Source organism: Astatotilapia calliptera, chromosome 2 (genome assembly GCF_964374335.1).
Source record: "Astatotilapia calliptera chromosome 2, fAstCal68.1, whole genome shotgun sequence".
NCBI classification, from domain to species: Eukaryota; Metazoa; Chordata; class Actinopteri; order Cichliformes; family Cichlidae; genus Astatotilapia; species Astatotilapia calliptera.
The window spans coordinates 2,777,823-2,797,842 of NC_137423.1; the positions used below are offsets into that span (position 1 = coordinate 2,777,823).

The 20,020-nt window shown below is 45.2% G+C and overlaps 1 protein-coding gene and 1 long non-coding RNA gene across 3 annotated transcripts in view; both read left to right on the forward strand.

Annotated features, from left to right (window-relative positions):
* The window catches only part of LOC145432292 (uncharacterized), a 36,309-nt gene extending 24,154 nt beyond the window's left edge, over positions 1-12,155 (forward strand). Inside the window, exon 8 of the mRNA XM_080309041.1 lies at positions 11,465-12,155. Within this exon, the coding sequence (XP_080165167.1) occupies positions 11,465-11,558 (94 nt within the window). The 3' untranslated portion in view covers positions 11,559-12,155. The remainder of the gene's footprint in view (positions 1-11,464) is intronic.
* A 3,506-nt stretch (positions 12,156-15,661) lies between these two features.
* Positions 15,662-17,478, forward strand: LOC145432305 (uncharacterized). 2 transcript variants are annotated; one of them, XR_013912592.1, is made up of 2 exons: positions 15,662-15,801; positions 16,787-17,478. It is a non-coding gene; the product is annotated as an uncharacterized LOC145432305 (long non-coding RNA). The 2 variants fall into 2 exon arrangements; XR_013912593.1 differs by lacking the exon at positions 15,662-15,801 and adding an exon at positions 16,266-16,404.
* Positions 17,479-20,020: the final 2,542 nt, after the last annotated feature.

The window sequence follows — 20,020 nt, forward strand, 5'->3', positions numbered from 1 at the left end:
CCAGGTTGGCGACTTTTGCCATGTTCCAGTGATGATTGCGGGGGTGTCCTCTACGGCCCTTCTGGACACGGGGTCCAATGCAACGCTGGTCCGACCCGATGTCGTCCCAACCAGAGCTGCTGTGCAACCAACTAATGTGCGACTTAAGACTGTGACCGGTGATCTGGCCCCAATTAGAGGGAGGGGAGTGTTCCAGTTTAAGGTTGGGGACTTCGGTGTGCCTTATGCTGCCTGGGTGGCTGACGTGCAGGATGCCTGCATCCTTGGGCTGGTGGTGGTCAGAGGGCCCGATGGCGCCAGTGTCCGGCAGCCTCGCCTCTGTCAGTGCGCCCCAGGGTGGCTGTGGCTACAATGTAGCTGCCATCACCAGTGTGTGAATGTGTGTGTGAATGGGTGGATGACTGGATATGTAAAGCGCTTTGGGGTCCTTAGGGACTAGTAAAGCGCTATATAAATACAGGCCATTTACCATTGGGCTCGATTTTTTGCGAGCCATTGGTGGTGTACTGGACTTAGGCAAAGGCTTCCTCATACTCCCTGATGGGAAGAAGGTGCAGCTTATTCCTCCCCCGGTCTGCCCAGCATCTGCCGCGGCGTCCACCTCCACCTCGGAGACCCCCGCAGACCCGCCAGCAGAACAGCAAGCGGGGGAGGAGGAGAGGCTCTCAGCAGTGAGGAGCATCTGGTCAAAGAACTGTGAGGGGCTGACTCCACAGCAGCAAGAGAGTCTATGGCAGGTACTGAGAGAGTTTAGTGACATTTTTGCCCTGAAAGAAAGTGATGTTGGCTTGACACACTTGGTAGAGCACGTCATTGAGACCGGGGATGCCCAGCCTATTAAAGTGCGCCCCCGCCGCCTGCCCCTGGCTCATGAGGAGGCTGCTGACAGAGAGTTGTGTAAAATGATGAAGGCGGGCATCATAGAGCCATCTGATAGCCCGTGGGCCTCCGCTGTGGTGATGGTGCCTAAGAAAAAAAGCCCAAGGATGCGTTTCTGTGTGGACTACAGACCACTCAACAAAGTGACGAAAAAGGACTCTTACCCCCTTCCCAGGATTGATGAGTCTCTCAATTTAGTAGCTGGATCCTCCTGGTTCTCCACCCTGGACCTGCGGAGTGGCTACTGGCAGATGCCACTGGCCCCTGAATCCAGACCGAAGACAGCCTTCTGCACTAACAGGGGACTATGGCAGTTCAAAGTCCTGAGCTTTGGTCTTTGCAACGCTCCTGCTACCTTCGAGAGGCTTATGGACAGTGTGCTGGCTGGCGTCCCACAGCAACGGTGTCTGGTTTACCTGGATGATCTTCTAGTACACGGGAGCTCCTTTGATGCTGCCCTGGATGCCCTGAGACACGTGTTGGGGAGGGTAGCGGCTGTAGGCCTGAAGCTGCACCCCGACAAGTGCCACTTCATGAGGAGGGAGGTGGAGTTTCTGGGCCACAAGCTGGGTCATGAGGCAATCAGCACTTTGGAGGAAAAAATTCACACCATTACTGAGTGGCCCACACCAGCAGACCAGAAACAGCTCAAAAGCTTCCTAGGACTGGCGTCTTATTACAGGAGGTTTGTGAAGGGCTTTTCCTCTATAGCTGCACCCCTCTTCCGCCTGCTGCAGAAGGACCACAACTTCATCTGGACTGTCAGCAGGCGTTCAACACCCTCCGCAGATCGCTGACAGAGTCCCCAGTCCTTGCCCCCCCTGACCCCACCCTGCCTTTTGTCCTGGACACTGACGCAAGTAATGTGGAGCTGGGAGCTGTGTTGTCGCAGGTTGAGCCGGAAGGTGAGAAGGTGGTGGCGTACTTCAGCCGGGTCCTGAACAGGAGTGAGCGGCGCTACTGTCTCACACGACGAGAGCTGCTGGCCGTGGTGGCAGGGGTGAGACACTTTAAGTACTACCTGTGTGGCACATCATTTGTTATCAGAACTGATCATGCTGCCCTCCAGTGGCTGATGTCTTTCAGGGAGCCAGAGGGACAGGTGGCTCGCTGGCTGGAGGAGCTCCAAGCCTTCAATTTCACTGTGGAACACAGAGCAGGGACGCACCATTCTAACGCAGACGCCCTCTCTCGCCGCCCATGTGCTGCAGCTGGCTGCCGTTACTGTGAGAAGCGAGATGAGATAGAGCGGGAACTTACAACAATAGACGGAGCAACACAGCTCGCCTGCAGGGCTCTTCTGGTGGTGGATGCAGTGGAGTGGAGGGCACGGCACGAACAAGACACAGACCTGCTGCCGGTCCTGCAGTGGCTGGAGAGGGAGGAGCAACCCCTTTGGGAGTGGTCACTGGGTTTTCCATCTGTACCAGGGGGCTGTGGGCCAAGTTTGCAGCTCTCAGGCTGAAGGAGGGGGTGTAGGAGCGTGCTTGGAAGGATCCTGCCACAGGGGAGGAGAGGTGGCAGGTTGTGGTGCCAAGGTCGCTGAGGTCAGCTGTGCTGGAAGCCTGCCATGGGAGCGCTGGCTCCGGCCACTTTGGGGTCTCCAAGACCCTCCGCCGCCTCCGCCAGGGCTACTACTGGGGTCAGCAGTGGAGGGATGTGGAGGACTTTTGCCGCAGCTGTGATGCATGTTCCTCGCACAAAGGGCCACAGGACCAGTCCCGGGCTCAGCTTCAGCAGCAACCAGCAGGAGCCCCAATGGAGCGAGTAGCTGTGGACGTCATGGGCCCATTTCCTCGCACAGACAGAGGAAACCGCTATGTCCTTGTGGCCATGGACTATTTTACCAAGTGGCCGGAAGCATATGCCATCCCAGATCAGGAGGCTGAGACTGTCGCTGATGTATTAGTGGAGGGGATGTTCAGCCGCTTTGGAACAGCAGAGACCCTCCACAGTGACCAGGGGCGTAACTTTGAGTCCAAGGCATTTGCTGCCATGTGTGAACGCCTTGGGACTAAGAAAACCCGCACCACCCCACTTCACCCCCAAAGCAATGGACTGGTGGAAAGGTTTAACAGGACGCTGGCCCAGCAGCTAGCCATCCTTACCTCAGAACACCAACGGGACTGGGACTACCATCTTCCCCTTATCCTCATGGCCTACAGGTCGGCAGTGCAAGACTCCACCCAATGTACGCCTGCCCTGCTCATGTTAGGGAGAGAGCTGAGAACTCCTGCAGAGTTGGCTTTTGGGAAGCCCCCGGATGCGCCAGAGGCACCACCAGGCCGGGACTACGCAAGGAATCTGCAGGACCGGCTGGATTCTGCACATTCCTACGCCCGGGAGCAGCTGGCGAAGGCAGGCCTGCGCCAAAAGAGGAATTATGACATCACCACTAAGGGGAGGCACTTCCGTGCTGGGGAGCTGGTGTGGGTCTACAGCAAAAAGAAGAAAGGACGGTGTCCTAAACTGGATAGCAGCTGGGTGGGGCCCTGCAGCGTCCTGGAGCGAGTGGGGGAAGTTGTTTACAGGGTGCAGTTGCCTCCTAGAGGGAGGAAAGTGGCGCTGCACAGAGACCGGATGGCCCCCTACAGAGGGCAGTCCCTCCCCTCCTTCCCTGAGGGACGTGTACAGAGCTCCCATGACCCTGCACAGAGGGACCCCCGGCCGGAGCTGCGTTCCCCTCCCTCGGACTCTTCACCTCAAAGCCCCGAAGCTCCGTGTACACCCCAGGGGCTCAGGAGGTCAAGGAGGGAACGTAGGCAACTACCCCGCCTCAGAGACTGTGTTGTTCCCTCGGGGACGAGGAACTTATTGCTGGGGGGGCAGTGTAACGATGGTTAAATGTTATTTTACAGTGACATGTTGGTTATCTCTGCACACTGTTGTTATTTCTTTAAGATACATGTTTGGTTGTGCTGCAGGAAAAAGGGAGTTAATGTGTGCAGGAAGGGGAGGGGGTCCTTGTTGTTGTGTGACTGTGCGGGGCTGAAGTGAGGGGTTGTACGAGGGCACTCTCCCCAGAGTTAACGGCCTGTGTTACCGAATAAACGGACAAACTGAGATCCAACCATCTGGTTCTTGCGAACGTTACAATAACATGAGCAAAAAAGGGCAGTCATGATTACAAAATAGGGAGGTTTCTTTTTTTTTTAACATAGATTAAACTCGTTAAATAAAACAACAAGTTTATGTCTGTGAAGGTTCTCAGTCATCCAGGTCATCGTAGTCAAAGGAGCTTGCAAAGAAAAGCGTCTGGACTTCTTTAAGTTACTTGAAGACGTTTCAGCTCTCATCCGAGAAGCTTCTTCAGTTCTAAGGTCAATCTGGGACTCTCCACCATTTGATCTTAGAACTGAAGAAGCTTCTCGGATGAGAGCTGAAACGTCTTCAAGTAACTTAAAGAAGTCCAGACGCTTTTCTTTGCAAGCTCTTTTGACAACAAGTTTATGGGCTTTCATGTTATTCACAAGTTTCAGCAATTTAGCCCAGAGTTTAAAGTCATTCAGCCATCTGTTTATACATGGTTTAGCTTTTAAGTATCTGCATTTGTGAATAAAAATTTTTCCCATTAACAAAAACGTCCTAATCAACAGGTCAAAATCTGCATTCTCAGCAAGTATTCCAAATTTTATTACTGTCACCGTCAAATGCGGTAACTGAATTCTCCTGGACTGTAGCCAGCTCCACATGTCAGTCCAGAAGGAGTGCACTGATTCACAGTAGAAAAACAAGTGATCCAGACTTTCAATATCATTTTCACAAAATATGCATGCGTTCACATCTACGTTAAATTTCCGTCTTAAGAATTCCTTGGTTGGATAAATCTCATTTATGATTTTAAAGTGAACCTCTTTTACTTTAGGAGAAAGAGGAAGTGAAATATACTTTTTTCTTATCGCCTTAACCTCCATGGTCTCAAATTCTTTAAGGATATAATTTCTTTTAACCGGATTAGGGCAAATTTCATTTATCAAAATATTCCTGATCACTTTGTTTGTAAACCTGCTGTCACCAAATTCAACTCCAGCTATGCAGAGCTGTCTCAGTCCAGGAGAAATTTTAGAGTGCACAATATCTTCTTTTATCATTGATCTCAAAGGGACTGGGATGGCTTTCACTAGGGATTTATATCTCTTAGCAGTACATCTTACATCAAATTTCTCACAAAACGTCTCATGTATTAATAAGACCCCATTATCATCCATAAAATGAGCTACAGCCCAAATCCCTTTAGATCTCCATTCATCCATGTACACAGATTTCCTACACAAACGGATATACCTGTTGTTCCATATAGGGGTATTGTGAGGAATAAAGTTATGTTTATAGATTAATTTCCAGTAGAGAAGGACCTGCTGATGGAAACCTGAGAGTTTAACATGTAACGAACTGCAAAGTCACAACGTAACAAAAAGTCTATTCCACCCAAGATTATATATAGATTTAATTAGTTTTGGAGATATGGGCAGAGAAAAGGCTGGATAGATTAGTCTGGACAGACTGTCCATTTTGGTTAGCAAGATTCTCCCAAACAGAGTTATGTCCATTTGCAGCCACCTGTTTAAAATAGACTTACACTTTTCTATATTGGTACAGATATTCTTATTTTCTGTTGATGTCTTATCCTTGCAAATTACAATGCCCAGATACTTCACTATGGAACGCCAGGACTGCCATAATGAATTAATTAAATACACCATTAAATAATTAATTAAATGTGTCAATAATTAATTAAAATTGGAATTAATTAATTAAATAAATAGTTATGACACATGTAATTAATTAATTATTGACACATTTTATTAATTATTTATGTATTTCACATTTTAATTAATTATTGACACATTTAATTAATTAATTATTGACACATTTAATTAATTATTTATGTATTTCACATTTTAATTAATTATTGACACATTTAATTAATTATTGACACATTTAATTAATTATTTAATGATATATTTATTTATTTCATTTTGGCAGTCCTGTCGCCTGGCTCTCGTCATGAAATAATTTTATCTGTCAGCCTCACCCATCAAACTCAGGGGGCGGGGTTAATGCTGCCCATGCAGCTTCTCTAACATTTGATTGGTTGCCGTGCAAAGTAAGTCAAAACAGGTCGATCCTAGATAATCGATTGCTTGTGTAGACTTGGGGCAGCCAGTTATCCCAGAATGCAGATCAAATCACAGGCCGTTTTTCTGTCACCAGCTACACTTTTAACAGTGTTTTAGCCGCGAATGTCGCGCCGTATGTCTGGTCAGGTTGTCAACATAGAACATGTTTGCAAAAGTGCTCAGATGTTTTCAGAGATTTCACTAGCTCTGCTAACAGTTAGCATGCAGAGCGCACCGAGGGGGTACATTAACCGGTTTGTTTACATATTCCACTCTCCGTGTTCCACATGTTGCATTCGCAGATTCTCATTTTCACCGAACGATCGTCTCTTTCCGCCTGGTCTTGTGTCTCTGTGCTTTTGTAACATAAAGAACGAGCTGACATTTTTCTCACGAAACCAGCGATCAGCTCAGCAGACCCTCAGTTTACCTGCATGCATCCTCCTCCTCATCTGTCAGCTGTTTAACACCTGCTGCTAATTCAAGAAACACGCCTAGTTACCTGGTGATAGTCACAGTTTAACTGCACAAGATAAGTAAATATAGTATTTTCCCCGAGCGCAGAGCTGCTGGAGCTTGTTTCCTTAAAGAGCACTTTATAGGCGAACAGCTTCATCAGCGGCTGATGTCCAATCACCAGCACACAGCTTTCAAACCTCAGCTGAGTTTTAGCTCTCAGTGGTTAAACGCTGGACTTCATTCACTCAGGTTCTGTCTGTCGGGTCACGTTTACTTCGCTGTTTTATTTACAACTGAGCAAATCGGTTTGGCTGAGGTTAAAGTTACGTTTCATAACTGCATAGTTTCACAGACGTTTAATGAACCACTGGCACATGTGTTAGACTGAACTATCATCTAAATATCATCTGTTTTTTAATAGTTATTCAACTGTATTCTAAGCACCAGCTGTCTGTTAGAATGTGATTTTTTTTCTCTCTCTGTTGGCAGAGGTATAAAAATGCGCAGGAAAATCTGACGTGCATGGCGAACTTCACCGACGATATTTAGGGAGGAATAAACACACATCAAACATAAATGAACCATTTGCCTGTCTCCATAATTGAGAGCATTTTCTCTTCTTATGTCAACACTCTCTCTCTCTCTCTCTCTCTCTTTTTTTTTTTTTTTTTTTTTTTGCTTTTTCGGTCATGTTATGTTTACCTGTCAAAGGCTTGTTACAAACTATGAAACACATTGTGCAGACTTCTGGATGTTAGAAGAAAACGAATACTGCTCATGAATGAGACTAAAGGCAGGAAGGTGTCCTTTAAAACTAAACATGTTAATAGGACCTCCCTGTTTATATCATAGTTTATGATATAGCACGTGTATTTCAGTAATAGCCTGCTGAGGCCACTATACGTGCTGGCCTCATATCAAATGTGAAGGCAGACTGAGTCTATGTTTGACGTTTGTTTATATCTAATCTTCCTTTTCAAACATTTAAACAGCAGCGAGTCTGCAGCTGAGGGAATACAAACTCAAATTGTCGGAACAGGTTTGCTCGTTTCTTGGATTCATTTGGTGATTTATTAAATGTATAACTGTGTGGTGGGGCGTGGTCTGCGGTGCCGTGCAGGGAGGGCGGACGCACCTGCACGGCATCCTCAATCACGCCCGCCTAGTTAAAAACACGGGGACTGAGGGGTTTGGGGGTGTTGTGGTGTGGTGAGATGTAAATAAAGATGACTCTGAACGTTGCTCCGTGGTCCCGCCGTGTCTTATTCACGCCACATTGGTGCCGAAACCCAGGAGGCAGCACGGCGGGTCCATATCGGAGCCAGGGAATGGAGGAGCTGGCCCAGAGGGTGGCCGAAATGGCGGCCGCCCAGCGGGAGCAGGCGGCGGAGGTGCGTCGCCAGCAGGAAGAGCTGCAGGACCAGTCCGAGCGGCACCTGGAAAGGATTGGGGAGCTGGCGGCGCTGCTCTGGGCCTGGGCGCCACCCCCACAGGTGTGTCCCGAGGACAGTGAAGCGGTGGAGGAGCCGCGTGAGGCACCTCAGCAGCCGGAGGTGGCAGACGAGGCGCGCGGGGATCTGCGCCTGCCGGAGGAGGGGGAACAGCCAGGTGAAGGGCTGCTCCTGCCGGGAGTGGTGGATGAGCCGCTCCAACCGGAGGCGGCAGACGAGGTGCGCGAGGGTCTGCGCCGTTTGGAGAAAGAGGAGCTGCACGAGGGGCTGCTCGAGCCGGGAGTGGCGGCGGAGGGAGCAGTAGTGACGGAGGAGTCGCGCTATGGGCTGCTCCAGCAGGGAGCGACAGCGGTGACGGAGGGGCCGCGCAAGGAGCTGGAGGTCCCAGTGCCAGGGGAGCTTGCTCGAGTGGAACTGGCGAGCGAGGCGGGCGCCACGCTTGAGATCGCCGTGCTCGCCAGAACGGCCTCACCACCACCAGAGGCCTGTACACGCCACACCTCTGCCCAGCCACCTGTGAGCTGGGGCTCACGCTTGTGCCGGCCGCGCCGGGTGCACCTGTCACGTGTCCGACTTCCGAACCAGCTTTGCCTGCGCCGCTGGATTCGCGGGCGGCCGCCTGAACTCGCACCTCCCCGTCGCTTGGCCGGGGCCTGGGGGTGCCAGCTGTCCGGGCTGATTCCCTCTCCCACTGGCGGTGGGGGAGTAGGTTCGGCCGGATGGCTCCCCGGCCTCAATCGGGCGATGGGGGTATGTGGTGGGGCGTGGTCTGCGGTGCCGTGCAGGGAGGGCGGACGCACCTGCACGGCATCCTTAATCACGCCCGCCTAGTTAAAAACACGGGGACTGAGGGGTTTGGGGGTGTTGTGGTGTGGTGAGATGTAAATAAAGATGACTCTGAACGTTGCTCCGTGGTCCCGCCGTGTCTTATTCACGCCACAAACTGTTATTCTAATCTGCTGCTGAGTCTCTTACACTTTTCTTTATGCTGTATATTTTCACGTCTCTGGAATAGTTGGCAGTTAGTCAGCTGGGAAACTTTGTGTTAACTCATGGAGCTGAGGATATCGTGGATATGCTGACCTCGCTGCGTGGTGTACAGAGCGAGGTCAGCATGATTAATATTCACAATAAAAATATTAGCCGAACATCATGAAGTCTGTATGTGTTTCATAGTGTCGAACAACCTTTGTACAGTTAAAGCCAGCAGTTACTACATGACGGAAACACCAATGTTATCTCTTTTATGTGTTTATACACAGGTCACGCTGATTACTGAACAAAAACCCAAAGATCAGATGTTAAACAGATTTATTTGCTCTCTCTCCTCCTTAAACATGTTTTTAATGTTAGTTATAATTCAGAATTGGCGACTGAAACACGTAGGACACATAAGAACATCAGGAAATAAAACACCGATAAATATAACCTCAGTAAAAGAAGTCAGCGGGGGTTACTACAGCTGTGTACCGGGGCCTGCGCTTTGTCGGTGGGATTGCTTGCGAGGCGAGCGGGTCTATCCCACGCTTTGCCGTGAGACTGGGACGACATCTCCGAAATCATCGAAACACTTTTGCAAAGAGGCTGTATCTTGACAAACCGACCAGACACATGAAGATTAAACCACTACATTCTCGGCTAAAAAAATATTAAAACGGTATTTGGTAACACACAAACAGGGTTTTTCAAAGCTCAGTTCTGTTAGCTTCCACATGCGGTTGTTGTGTGCTAGAAACAATGGCCACCAGGCCAAAGCAATGGTTTTGACTCGATCAGCGTTAACCCCGCCCCCTGAGTTTGATGGGTGAGGCTGACAGATAAAATTATTTCATGATGAGAGCCAGGCGTCAGGACTGCCAAAATGAAATAAATAAATATATCATTAAATAATTAATTAAATGTGTCAATAATTAATGAAATGTATCAATAATTAATTAAAATGTGAAATACATAAATAATTAATTAAATATGTCAATAATTAATTAATTAAATGTGTCAATAATTAATTAAAACGTGAAATACATAAATAATTAATTAAATGTGTCAATAATTAATTAATTACATATATCATAACTATTTATTTAATTAATTAATTCCAATTTTAATTAATTATTGCCACATTTAATTAATTATTTAATGGTGTATTTAATTAATTCATTATGGCAGTCCTGGCGTTCCATAGCCTTATCCCTCTATTAACCTCAAACCTTGAACATGTACCATGTTATAGCAAAACAGAGCTGTTAATGTCATTATATAGCATCTCTATAACATTGATAAATTCCTCTCCAAAACCAAAAGACTGCAGAGTTTTAAATATGAACGTATGTTCAACTGAGTCAAATGCTTTGTAAAAATCCAAGAACAAGATGTATCCTCTCTCTTGGATTATTTCACTGTACTCAAGGAGGTCCAAAACCAGCCTAATATTGTTATGCATTAGTCTTCCTTTCAAAAAACCTGATTGTGTTTCACTGATAATGTTTGAGATGCCTTTCTTTAGCCTCTCAGCTACAGCTCCAGACAGGATCTTATAGTCAGTGTTTAGTAAGGTGATGGGTCTTAAATTGTCTAAAATTCTTTTATCCTTACCCGATTTAGGGATCAGGGTTATCAACCCTTGTTTCATGCTTGGCATCAGATCTTTTTTCTCTATCCATTCCTTTAATGCATCAAACAATAAAGTTCTTAGGTCCTTCCAGAAGAATTTATAAAAATTAGTAGTGAGTCAGAACAATAATAACAAATATAAAACATCAAACAGAGAATGTGCAGCGGTACTGCAAAGAAAAGAGAGGGGTGCGAGACATTGAATAATCAAACAAAGACATTAAACATATTACAAATAGATGGTTTTTAAAGGTTTTTTGGTGTGAGAAGAAAGGATTGTATTCACATAGAGTTCAACTTCTTTCCTGAAGGTGAAAAAGTTTGGCTTCTTACTTGAGAACTAAAAAGCATTCGAGTCTTTCCTACTAGAGTCAGTATAGCCAAATAGCACATTTAGGTAAAAAAGCACAAAATCCGATAAGACATCGCATAGAAGCAGAACTGAGTCGTACATGTGACAGACAGTGAGGTGGAATTATTCCTCAATATCACACTGGAATATGAAACAGCAAAAAAAACAAAACAAGAAAACGTGGACTGGGAGACTTGTCAGGGGAAATAAGGTTAGCCTACCATACATGTATAAACGAATGCCCTACTGTATTTCAGTAGCCCAATTATAGATGCCTTTAGCACCTTTAGGTTTGACCTAGTAATGATACAGCTCGGCTTCATTTCTTTAACTACTGTGTAGCTTAACCTACACGAAGTCATCATAATGACAGATTTATATTCATCTGAATCTGCAGTGTAACTGTGTTGGTGTTGAATCCCTACCTCAAGAATGTTGTAGAGTTAAAAGTATAGGAAAAGAGAACACTTAACCTAAAATATTTAAGTGTAGCACTTAAGTAAATATTAATCTTGGTATTCCACCACTGATTTATTTTTAACATTTATTGTGGTTAATTAGTTTTTCATTGTTTTATTCTACCTTTTATCAAGGCAAAACTCAAGGGCCACAGACAGGACAGACTTGAAAGAAGACTTTCAACTGAAACACATTTGCGTAATGTTGCAGAGGTGGACATACAGATGAAGAAAAGAATTCTGGATATGATGGAGACATCTGAGAGGCGAGCTTCTGAACATCACAGTAAATTATAAGTCACTCTTGAGAGACAAGTTCAGTTGCAGATGGATTTTTACTGCTAAGACAAGTCATGCATCCACCACCACAACCTTTCAACCTGCCACCACACCATGGTGGGCACATCTATGCATGTGCACCACCACCACACGCTGTACCTGGCTCATTTCCACCCAACAGTACCATAACTGAGCTGCCAAGCAGCACACCCTACCCACCCCTACCTTTGCAGGGAGCAGGGCAATTTTTCTTCACACAAGCACTTTTGGAGGATGATATTTGAAATAATCTGCATCGTTACCTATGCTGGGAAATTAATAACTTATGTTGGGAACTTTTGGGGCTGCATCTGTATGCTCAACTGTTGGCATGTTAAATGTTTTCTATTAGCTATTATGCAGCTCAAATCCTTTGTTCAAAACAGCACTTTGACTTTGACTTAAGTGTAAGAGGTCTTCCTTGTAATTTACAGCCCCCCCCCCCCCTCCAAATAATCAGACCCAACCAATATAACCTCTTCAATAAAATTATCTTATCTTACATAAATAGGCTGTTGATTTTCTTTACTCATTTCAGTTATTACCAACAAAATAGTTGCATGTTTAATCATCTGGGAATTTACCCAGATTTATTTATTTAGACAGAGATCTTAACCCCCCCCAATGTTCAGCACAAAGTTACACCGATGCATGTTCAGGATCACAGTGCATAGATTGTGAAGTGTCACATATCCTGACTTACAATTTCTGTAGATATAACCGTTTATATCCCTCTCCAGGCAGGCGTTGCCGATTTGCAACAGTTAAAAAACGAACACCCTGATTACCCCACATACATATTTTATTAGTTTTTTTTACTCAGAAGTACCACTGCTGGACTTGGTTGTGCATTACCAACGAAAAGTTTAATTTGAGCCTGAGAGGGATATCAGTGATGTCATGCAATCTAGTCTGTGTGTCTGTCCTTTTCCTGCTGAATTACTTCAGTGACTGTAATCTATCATGTCCCCGCGGGGTCCTTCGCATATAGGTGTAACATAGAATCAGCCAATCAAATCGCAGCTTTTCAGCCAGTGTAAAAAATTATATATATTTTTTGCACTGAATCATCTGAGCGCAGGTGCCCAACCTGGCAAAGATGCCCAACGGATTTACTTTACCAAATGGGTCATCGCGGCCTTACCGTATTGGTCCATTTGATTGACCTTGGTCTTTATTGTTTATTTTATTTTCACTTGCTACACACGGGACAAACATGATAAATCAACAACTGACAATGACTAATTAATATTAAAATATGTAACATAATGTTTGGAGTTTAGTCTGTTACTGTTGCTATTTTTACCATTTCTTCTTGGAGCAACTGTAACCCACATTATTTCCTTAGGGATTAATAAAGTATTCTGATTCTGATTGTTTCAGGATGACCTGCCATCATCCAATCACACATCTGCTTACCTGCATCTGTTGCTCGCTTCTCACTTTTCGGGTATAGAATTTCGAAAAAGACATCGGTGCAAATTATAAGTCTGTATTATAATGTCTGGTGTTTTCGTGTTTGTATTTATTTTCTTTTATTTTGCGAGTTGGTTATTAGACGCTGCCCCAGCCGGTCAGAGACTCCCCCGCCGCCCCGCCCTCTCCTCCCTGAGCCGCAAGCAGCAGGCGCACCTCGCAAACGGAGGGCGCCCTTACTCCCAGCAAATGGGCGATAGAAAACCGATCGGTGCCTGTGACATCCCCGCTATGCGCTGGCATGACGTTGGGGCAGCATGAGTGCGAGCATTTTTTTTTGCCGGTGATGCCGCCCCTCACCACGATGCCGCCCCGGGCAACTGCCCGTATCAAAAACAGCTTCTGGTGGCCGGTATTGACAACTAACTCTTATGACTGTCTTGCTTCTCCGTTGCGTGTTTGGCATTTTTTAACCTTTATTTTTAAAAAATAACATTTTTTCCATAAAATACATTTCGAGAAAGATTTCACTGCTATTATAATTAGGCCTTTAGATTGGCACCAAGGTTGATTTTGATTCATCATTATTTTTTTTGCAGGGGCACAGTAAATGTAATAATCATAACCTATAATGGTATATGATGTTTTTCACTTTTTCCACACTAAATGTTTATTACCTTGCTAACGTAAATAAAATTACAAGCTCAGTTTGAACTAGAAAAACATTTATTTTAGAAAGATAAACATGAACATTTATGTTGTTGGGGATGGGGAGAGAGACAGACAGGGAGAGAGGTAGTATGTGTCTGGGTGTGAGAGTCCTGCTCAGACGGCACAGTCGTTACAAATGGACAGACTGTGGTCCTTGCATGTATGCTTCTCACATTTGCAGCAGGTGTTGAAAACTCTTCTTTTGTCTTTGCAAAATTCGCACTGCCTCCTGCCCTTAAATTGAATGATGGGAGCGGTCCATGAAGCCGCTGCAGTCAGATTTGTGACTACTGCTGCAGCGGCTGATGAGCGAGGAAGGCGCCCTCTCTTTGCTATGTGTGGGTTCACCAGCATTTCTCCCACTTCTTCAATGAAGAGCCTCCGTCTGTGTCCTTTCTGCTTCTGCCAGGATGACTCGATTAATGTCCACAGGACGTAGGCATTGTAAAGTGAAACATCAAGGACGTTGTGGAAGAGGGCCATTGGCCAATAATTTGTTCTCCTCCTGCAGGAGTAGGTGCCAACAACCTAACAAAAAAAAGAAGCATAAAACATACATATATATTAGACATGAATATGAGCAAGAATGAATAAATATATGCATAACTGGTTCGTAATGACACCTACCATATCAAGGTTGTCGACACCTCCTTTGCATTTGTTGTAATCTTCGATTATTACAGGCTTTCTCTTCCCTTCTTTGCTCACGTCTGGGCGGCGGTGTTTTGTGCTTAGTAGCAGCACATTCTTGCCCCGTCGGGGGATGTAAGACACAAGTGTGTGGGTGTTTGTAAAAGCGAAGATGGAGGAGAAGATCTCTCTCTTTTTTGCCTGGAGCAAATGAGGTGGAAGCTCAGGCTTGTTTTGGCGAATTGTGCCAACCAGGGCCATTTTCCTCTTGAGTAGCTCATCTGCCAGTGCACAGGAAGTGAAAAAATTATCACAGGTGACGACATGTCCCTGGAGCCCCTCTGTCATGTCCAGGACCACCCTCATCCCCTGGTTGACTTCAACACGATCTGGAGCTGCTTTGCCCGTGTACACCTGCAGTCTCCATGCGTAGGATGTTTTGACATCACAGGCTGCCCAAATCTTGATACCATATTTGGCCGGCTTCTTTGGCATGTACTGCCTGAAGCTACACCTGCCTTTGAACGCGACGAGTTGTTCATCCACACAGAGATCTCTGTCTGGGCTGAACAGCATCTCCAGGCGGTGCGTCCACATATTCCAGACTTTGCGGAAGGGAGTCATCTTGTCAACATGGCGTTGGGGGCGGGATAGCTTATCATCGAACCGCAGTGCTCTGCTGATGTGGTGAAACCTGTTCTCGGACATCGTAGCCCGGAAAATGCTCCGTCCCCATTTTTCACTCCAGAGGCTCTTCGTTGATTCGTGTTTTGACCTGTAAACACCGGACAAAACGAGCAGCCCCACATAAGCCCGAAACTCCTCTGCGTCTATATCTCGCCAGCCGGGAATTTTGCGATTCCCATGCAGGTTTGTCATGGACACAATATGCTTCACGATCTCATCCGTTAGAAACAGCGCGAAGCTGGATATGGGGTCAACGATTCGGAGAGTGGCATAGCGTGTAGGTCCCGGGGTCAGACCAGTGGCTGCTGGGATGTAGCGGAACGTCTCAGCGTTTGTGGGAGACCAAGATATTTTTCCATTTTTTGACGTCCATGCTGCTTCATCAATTTTCTCTCCGTTTTCATCTCCGGCCGCTGCTGCTTCATCAATTTTCTCTTCGCTTTCATCTTCATCCGAGTCGGAACTGGACCCCAGCTGCTCTGTTTCTGCCTCCGATACCTCTTCCTCCTCGTCCCCAGATTCCACGGGGGATAACGCGGAGCTATCCTCGTACTCAGAGTTCATGATGACTGGATATCACGGATATTTAAATAGATTTCCTTATGCGGCCAGGAGATCGTTTCTCTTGCCTTCCCTTTTGCCAGCACGTGCAGGACTAAACCGATTCAAAACTCTATCCGGTTAGTCGTGACGCATGGACCCTGCTTCCGGTCAGTCCAGCTAACGTAAAGCTACAAACATCTCTACTGTTTAGGCTACGTCCACACGTACACGGGTATTTTTGAAAACAGAGATTTTCCGTTTCCGTTTTAAAAAAATCCCGTCCACACGTGAAGTTTTGAGAAAAATATCTCAGTCCACGCGTAACCCCCCCTCCAACAAAACAAAAACAAAGGCAAACGCTGTAATGAGCACGCCAAAGCAACAGGTGGCGATATAATCCTAACCTTGCAGAAATGTTGGCCAATCGGAAGTCTTGAAGCCAGGGCGGGAAAGCATCAACAAAGACGGTGGAACTTTTTTTTACTTCCAACTTTATTTCTTAAGAACAATAACAACAAATATAAAAAGTTTGGCTTCTTACTTGAGAACTAAAAAGCATTCGAGTCTTTCCTACTAGAGTCAGTATAGCCAAATAGCACATTTAGGTAAAAAAGCACAAAATCCGATAAGACATCGCATAGAAGCAGAACTGAGTCGTATGTGACAGACAGTGAGGTGGAATTATTCCTCAATATCACACTGGAATATGAAACAGCAAAACAAAACAAAACAAGAAAACGTGGACTGGGAGACTTGTCAGGGGAAATAAGGTTAGCCTACCATACATGTATAAACGAATGCCCTACTGTATTTCAGTAGCCCAATTATAGATGCCTTTAGCACCTTTAGGTTTGACCTAGTAATGATACAGCTCGGCTTCATTTCTTTAACTACTGTGTAGCTTAACCTACACGAAGTCATCATAATGACAGATTTATATTCATCTGAATCTGCAGTGTAACTGTGTTGGTGTTGAATCCCTACCTCAAGAATGTTGTAGAGTTAAAAGTATAGGAAAAGAGAACACTTAACCTAAAATATTTAAGTGTAGCACTTAAGTAAATATTAATCTTGGTATTCCACCACTGATTTATTTTTAACATTTATTGTGGTTAATTAGTTTTTCATTGTTTTATTCTACCTTTTATCAAGGCAAAACTCAAGGGCCACAGACAGGACAGACTTGAAAGAAGACTTTCAACTGAAACACATTTGCGTAATGTTGCAGAGGTGGACATACAGATGAAGAAAAGAATTCTGGATATGATGGAGACATCTGAGAGGCGAGCTTCTGAACATCACAGTAAATTATAAGTCACTCTTGAGAGACAAGTTCAGTTGCAGATGGATTTTTACTGCTAAGACAAGTCATGCATCCACCACCACAACCTTTCAACCTGCCACCACACCATGGTGGGCACATCTATGCATGTGCACCACCACCACACGCTGTACCTGGCTCATTTCCACCCAACAGTACCATAACTGAGCTGCCAAGCAGCACACCCTACCCACCCCTACCTTTGCAGGGAGCAGGGCAATTTTTCTTCACACAAGCACTTTTGGAGGATGATATTTGAAATAATCTGCATCGTTACCTATGCTGGGAAATTAATAACTTATGTTGGGAACTTTTGGGGCTGCATCTGTATGCTCAACTGTTGGCATGTTAAATGTTTTCTATTAGCTATTATGCAGCTCAAATCCTTTGTTCAAAACAGCACTTTGACTTTGACTTAAGTGTAAGAGGTCTTCCTTGTAATTTACAGCCCCCCCCCCCCCCTCCAAATAATCAGACCCAACCAATATAACCCCTTCAATAAAATTATCTTATCTTACATAAATAGGCTGTTGATTTTCTTTACTCATTTCAGTTATTACCAACAAAATAGTTGCATGTTTAATCATCTGGGAATTTACCCAGATTTATTTATTTAGACAGAGATCTTAACCCCCCCCCCCCAATGTTCAGCACAAAGTTACACCGATGCATGTTCAGGATCACAGTGCATAGATTGTGAAGTGTCACATATCCTGACTTACAATTTCTGTAGATATAACCGTTTATATCCCTCTCCAGGCAGGCGTTGCCGATTTGCAACAGTTAAAAAACGAACACCCTGATTACCCCACATACATATTTTATTAGTTTTTTTTACTCAGAAGTACCACTGCTGGACTTGGTTGTGCATTACCAACGAAAAGTTTAATTTGAGCCTGAGAGGGATATCAGTGATGTCATGCAATCTAGTCTGTGTGTCTGTCCTTTTCCTGCTGAATTACTTCAGTGACTGTAATCTATCATGTCCCCGCGGGGTCCTTCGCATATAGGTGTAACATAGAATCAGCCAATCAAATCGCAGCTTTTCAGCCAGTGTAAAAAATTATATATATTTTTTGCACTGAATCATCTGAGCGCAGGTGCCCAACCTGGCAAAGATGCCCAACGGATTTACTTTACCAAATGGGTCATCGCGGCCTTACCGTATTGGTCCATTTGATTGACCTTGGTCTTTATTGTTTATTTTATTTTCACTTGCTACACACGGGACAAACATGATAAATCAACAACTGACAATGACTAATTAATATTAAAATCTGTAACATAATGTTTGGAGTTTAGTCTGTTACTGTTGCTATTTTTACCATTTCTTCTTGGAGCAACTGTAACCCACATTATTTCCTTAGGGATTAATAAAGTATTCTGATTCTGATTGTTTCAGGATGACCTGCCATCATCCAATCACACATCTGCTTACCTGCATCTGTTGCTCGCTTCTCACTTTTCGGGTATAGAATTTCGAAAAAAACATCGGTGCAAATTATAAGTCTGTATCATGATGTCTGGTGTTTTCGTGTTTGTTGTTTTGTTTTTATTTTATTTTATTTTGCGAGTTGGTTATTAGACGCTGCCACAGCCACTCAGAGAATCCCCCGCCGCCCCGCCCTCTCCTCCCTGAGCCGCAAGCAGCAGGCGCACCTCGCAAACGGAGGGCGCCCTTACTCCCAGCAAATGGGTGATAGAAAACCGATCGGTGCCTGTGACATCCCCGCTATGCGCTGGCATGACGTCGGGGCAGCATGAGTGCGAGCATTTTTTTTTGCCGGTGCCGGTGATGCCGCCCCTCACCACGATGCCGCCCCGGGCAACTGCCCGTATCAAAAACAGCTTCTGGTGGCCGGTATTGACAACTAACTCTTATGACTGTCTTGCTTCTCCGTTGCGTGTTTGGCATTTTTTAACCTTTATTTTTAAAAAATAAATTTTTTTCCATAAAATACATTTCGAGAAAGATTTCACTGCTATTATAATTAGGCCTTTAGATTGGCACCAAGGTTGATTTTGATTCATCATTATTTTTTTTGCAGGGGCACAGTAAATGTAATAATCATAACCTATAATGGTATATGATGTTTTTCACTTTTTCCACACTAAATGTTTATTACCTTGCTAACGTAAATAAAATTACAAGCTCAGTTTGAACTAGAAAAACATTTATTTTAGAAAGATAAACATGAACATTTATGTTGTTGGGGATGGGGAGAGAGACAGACAGGGAGAGAGGTAGTATGTGTCTGGGTGTGAGAGTCCTGCTCAGATGGCGCAGTTGTTACAAATGGACAGACTGTGGTCCTTGCATGTATACTTCTCACATTTGCAGCAGGTGTTGAAAACTCTTCTTTTGTCTTTGCAAAATTCGCACTGCCTCCTGCCCTTAAATTGAATGATGGGAGCGGTCCATGAAGCCGCTGCAGTCAGATTTGTGACTACTGCTGCAGCGGCTGATGAGCGAGGAAGGCGCTCTCTCTTTGCTATGTGTGGGTTCACCAGCATTTCTCCCACTTCTTCAATGAAGACCCTCCGTCTGTGTCCTTTCTGCTTCGGCCAGGATGACTCGATTAATGTCCACAGGACGTAGGCATTGTAAAGTGAAACATCAAGGACGTTGTGGAAGAGGGCCAGTGGCCAGTAATTTGTTCTCCTCCTGCAGGAGTAGGTGCCAACAACCTAACAAAAAAAAGAAGCATAAAACATACATATATATTAGACATGAATATGAGCAAGAATGAATAAATATATGCATAACTGGTTCGTAATGACACCTACCATATCAAGGTTGTCGACACCTCCTTTGCATTTGTTGTAATCTTCGATTATTACAGGCTTTCTCTTCCCTTCTTTGCTCACGTCTGGGCAGCGGTGTTTTGTGCTTAGTAGCAGCACATTCTTGCCCCGTCGGGGGATGTAAGACACAAGTGTGTGGGTGTTTGTAAAAGCGAAGATGGAGGAGAAGATCTCTCTCTCTTTTGCCTGGAGCAAATGAGGTGGAAGCTCAGGCTTGTTTTGGCGAATTGTGCCAACCAGGGCCATTTTCCTCTTGAGTA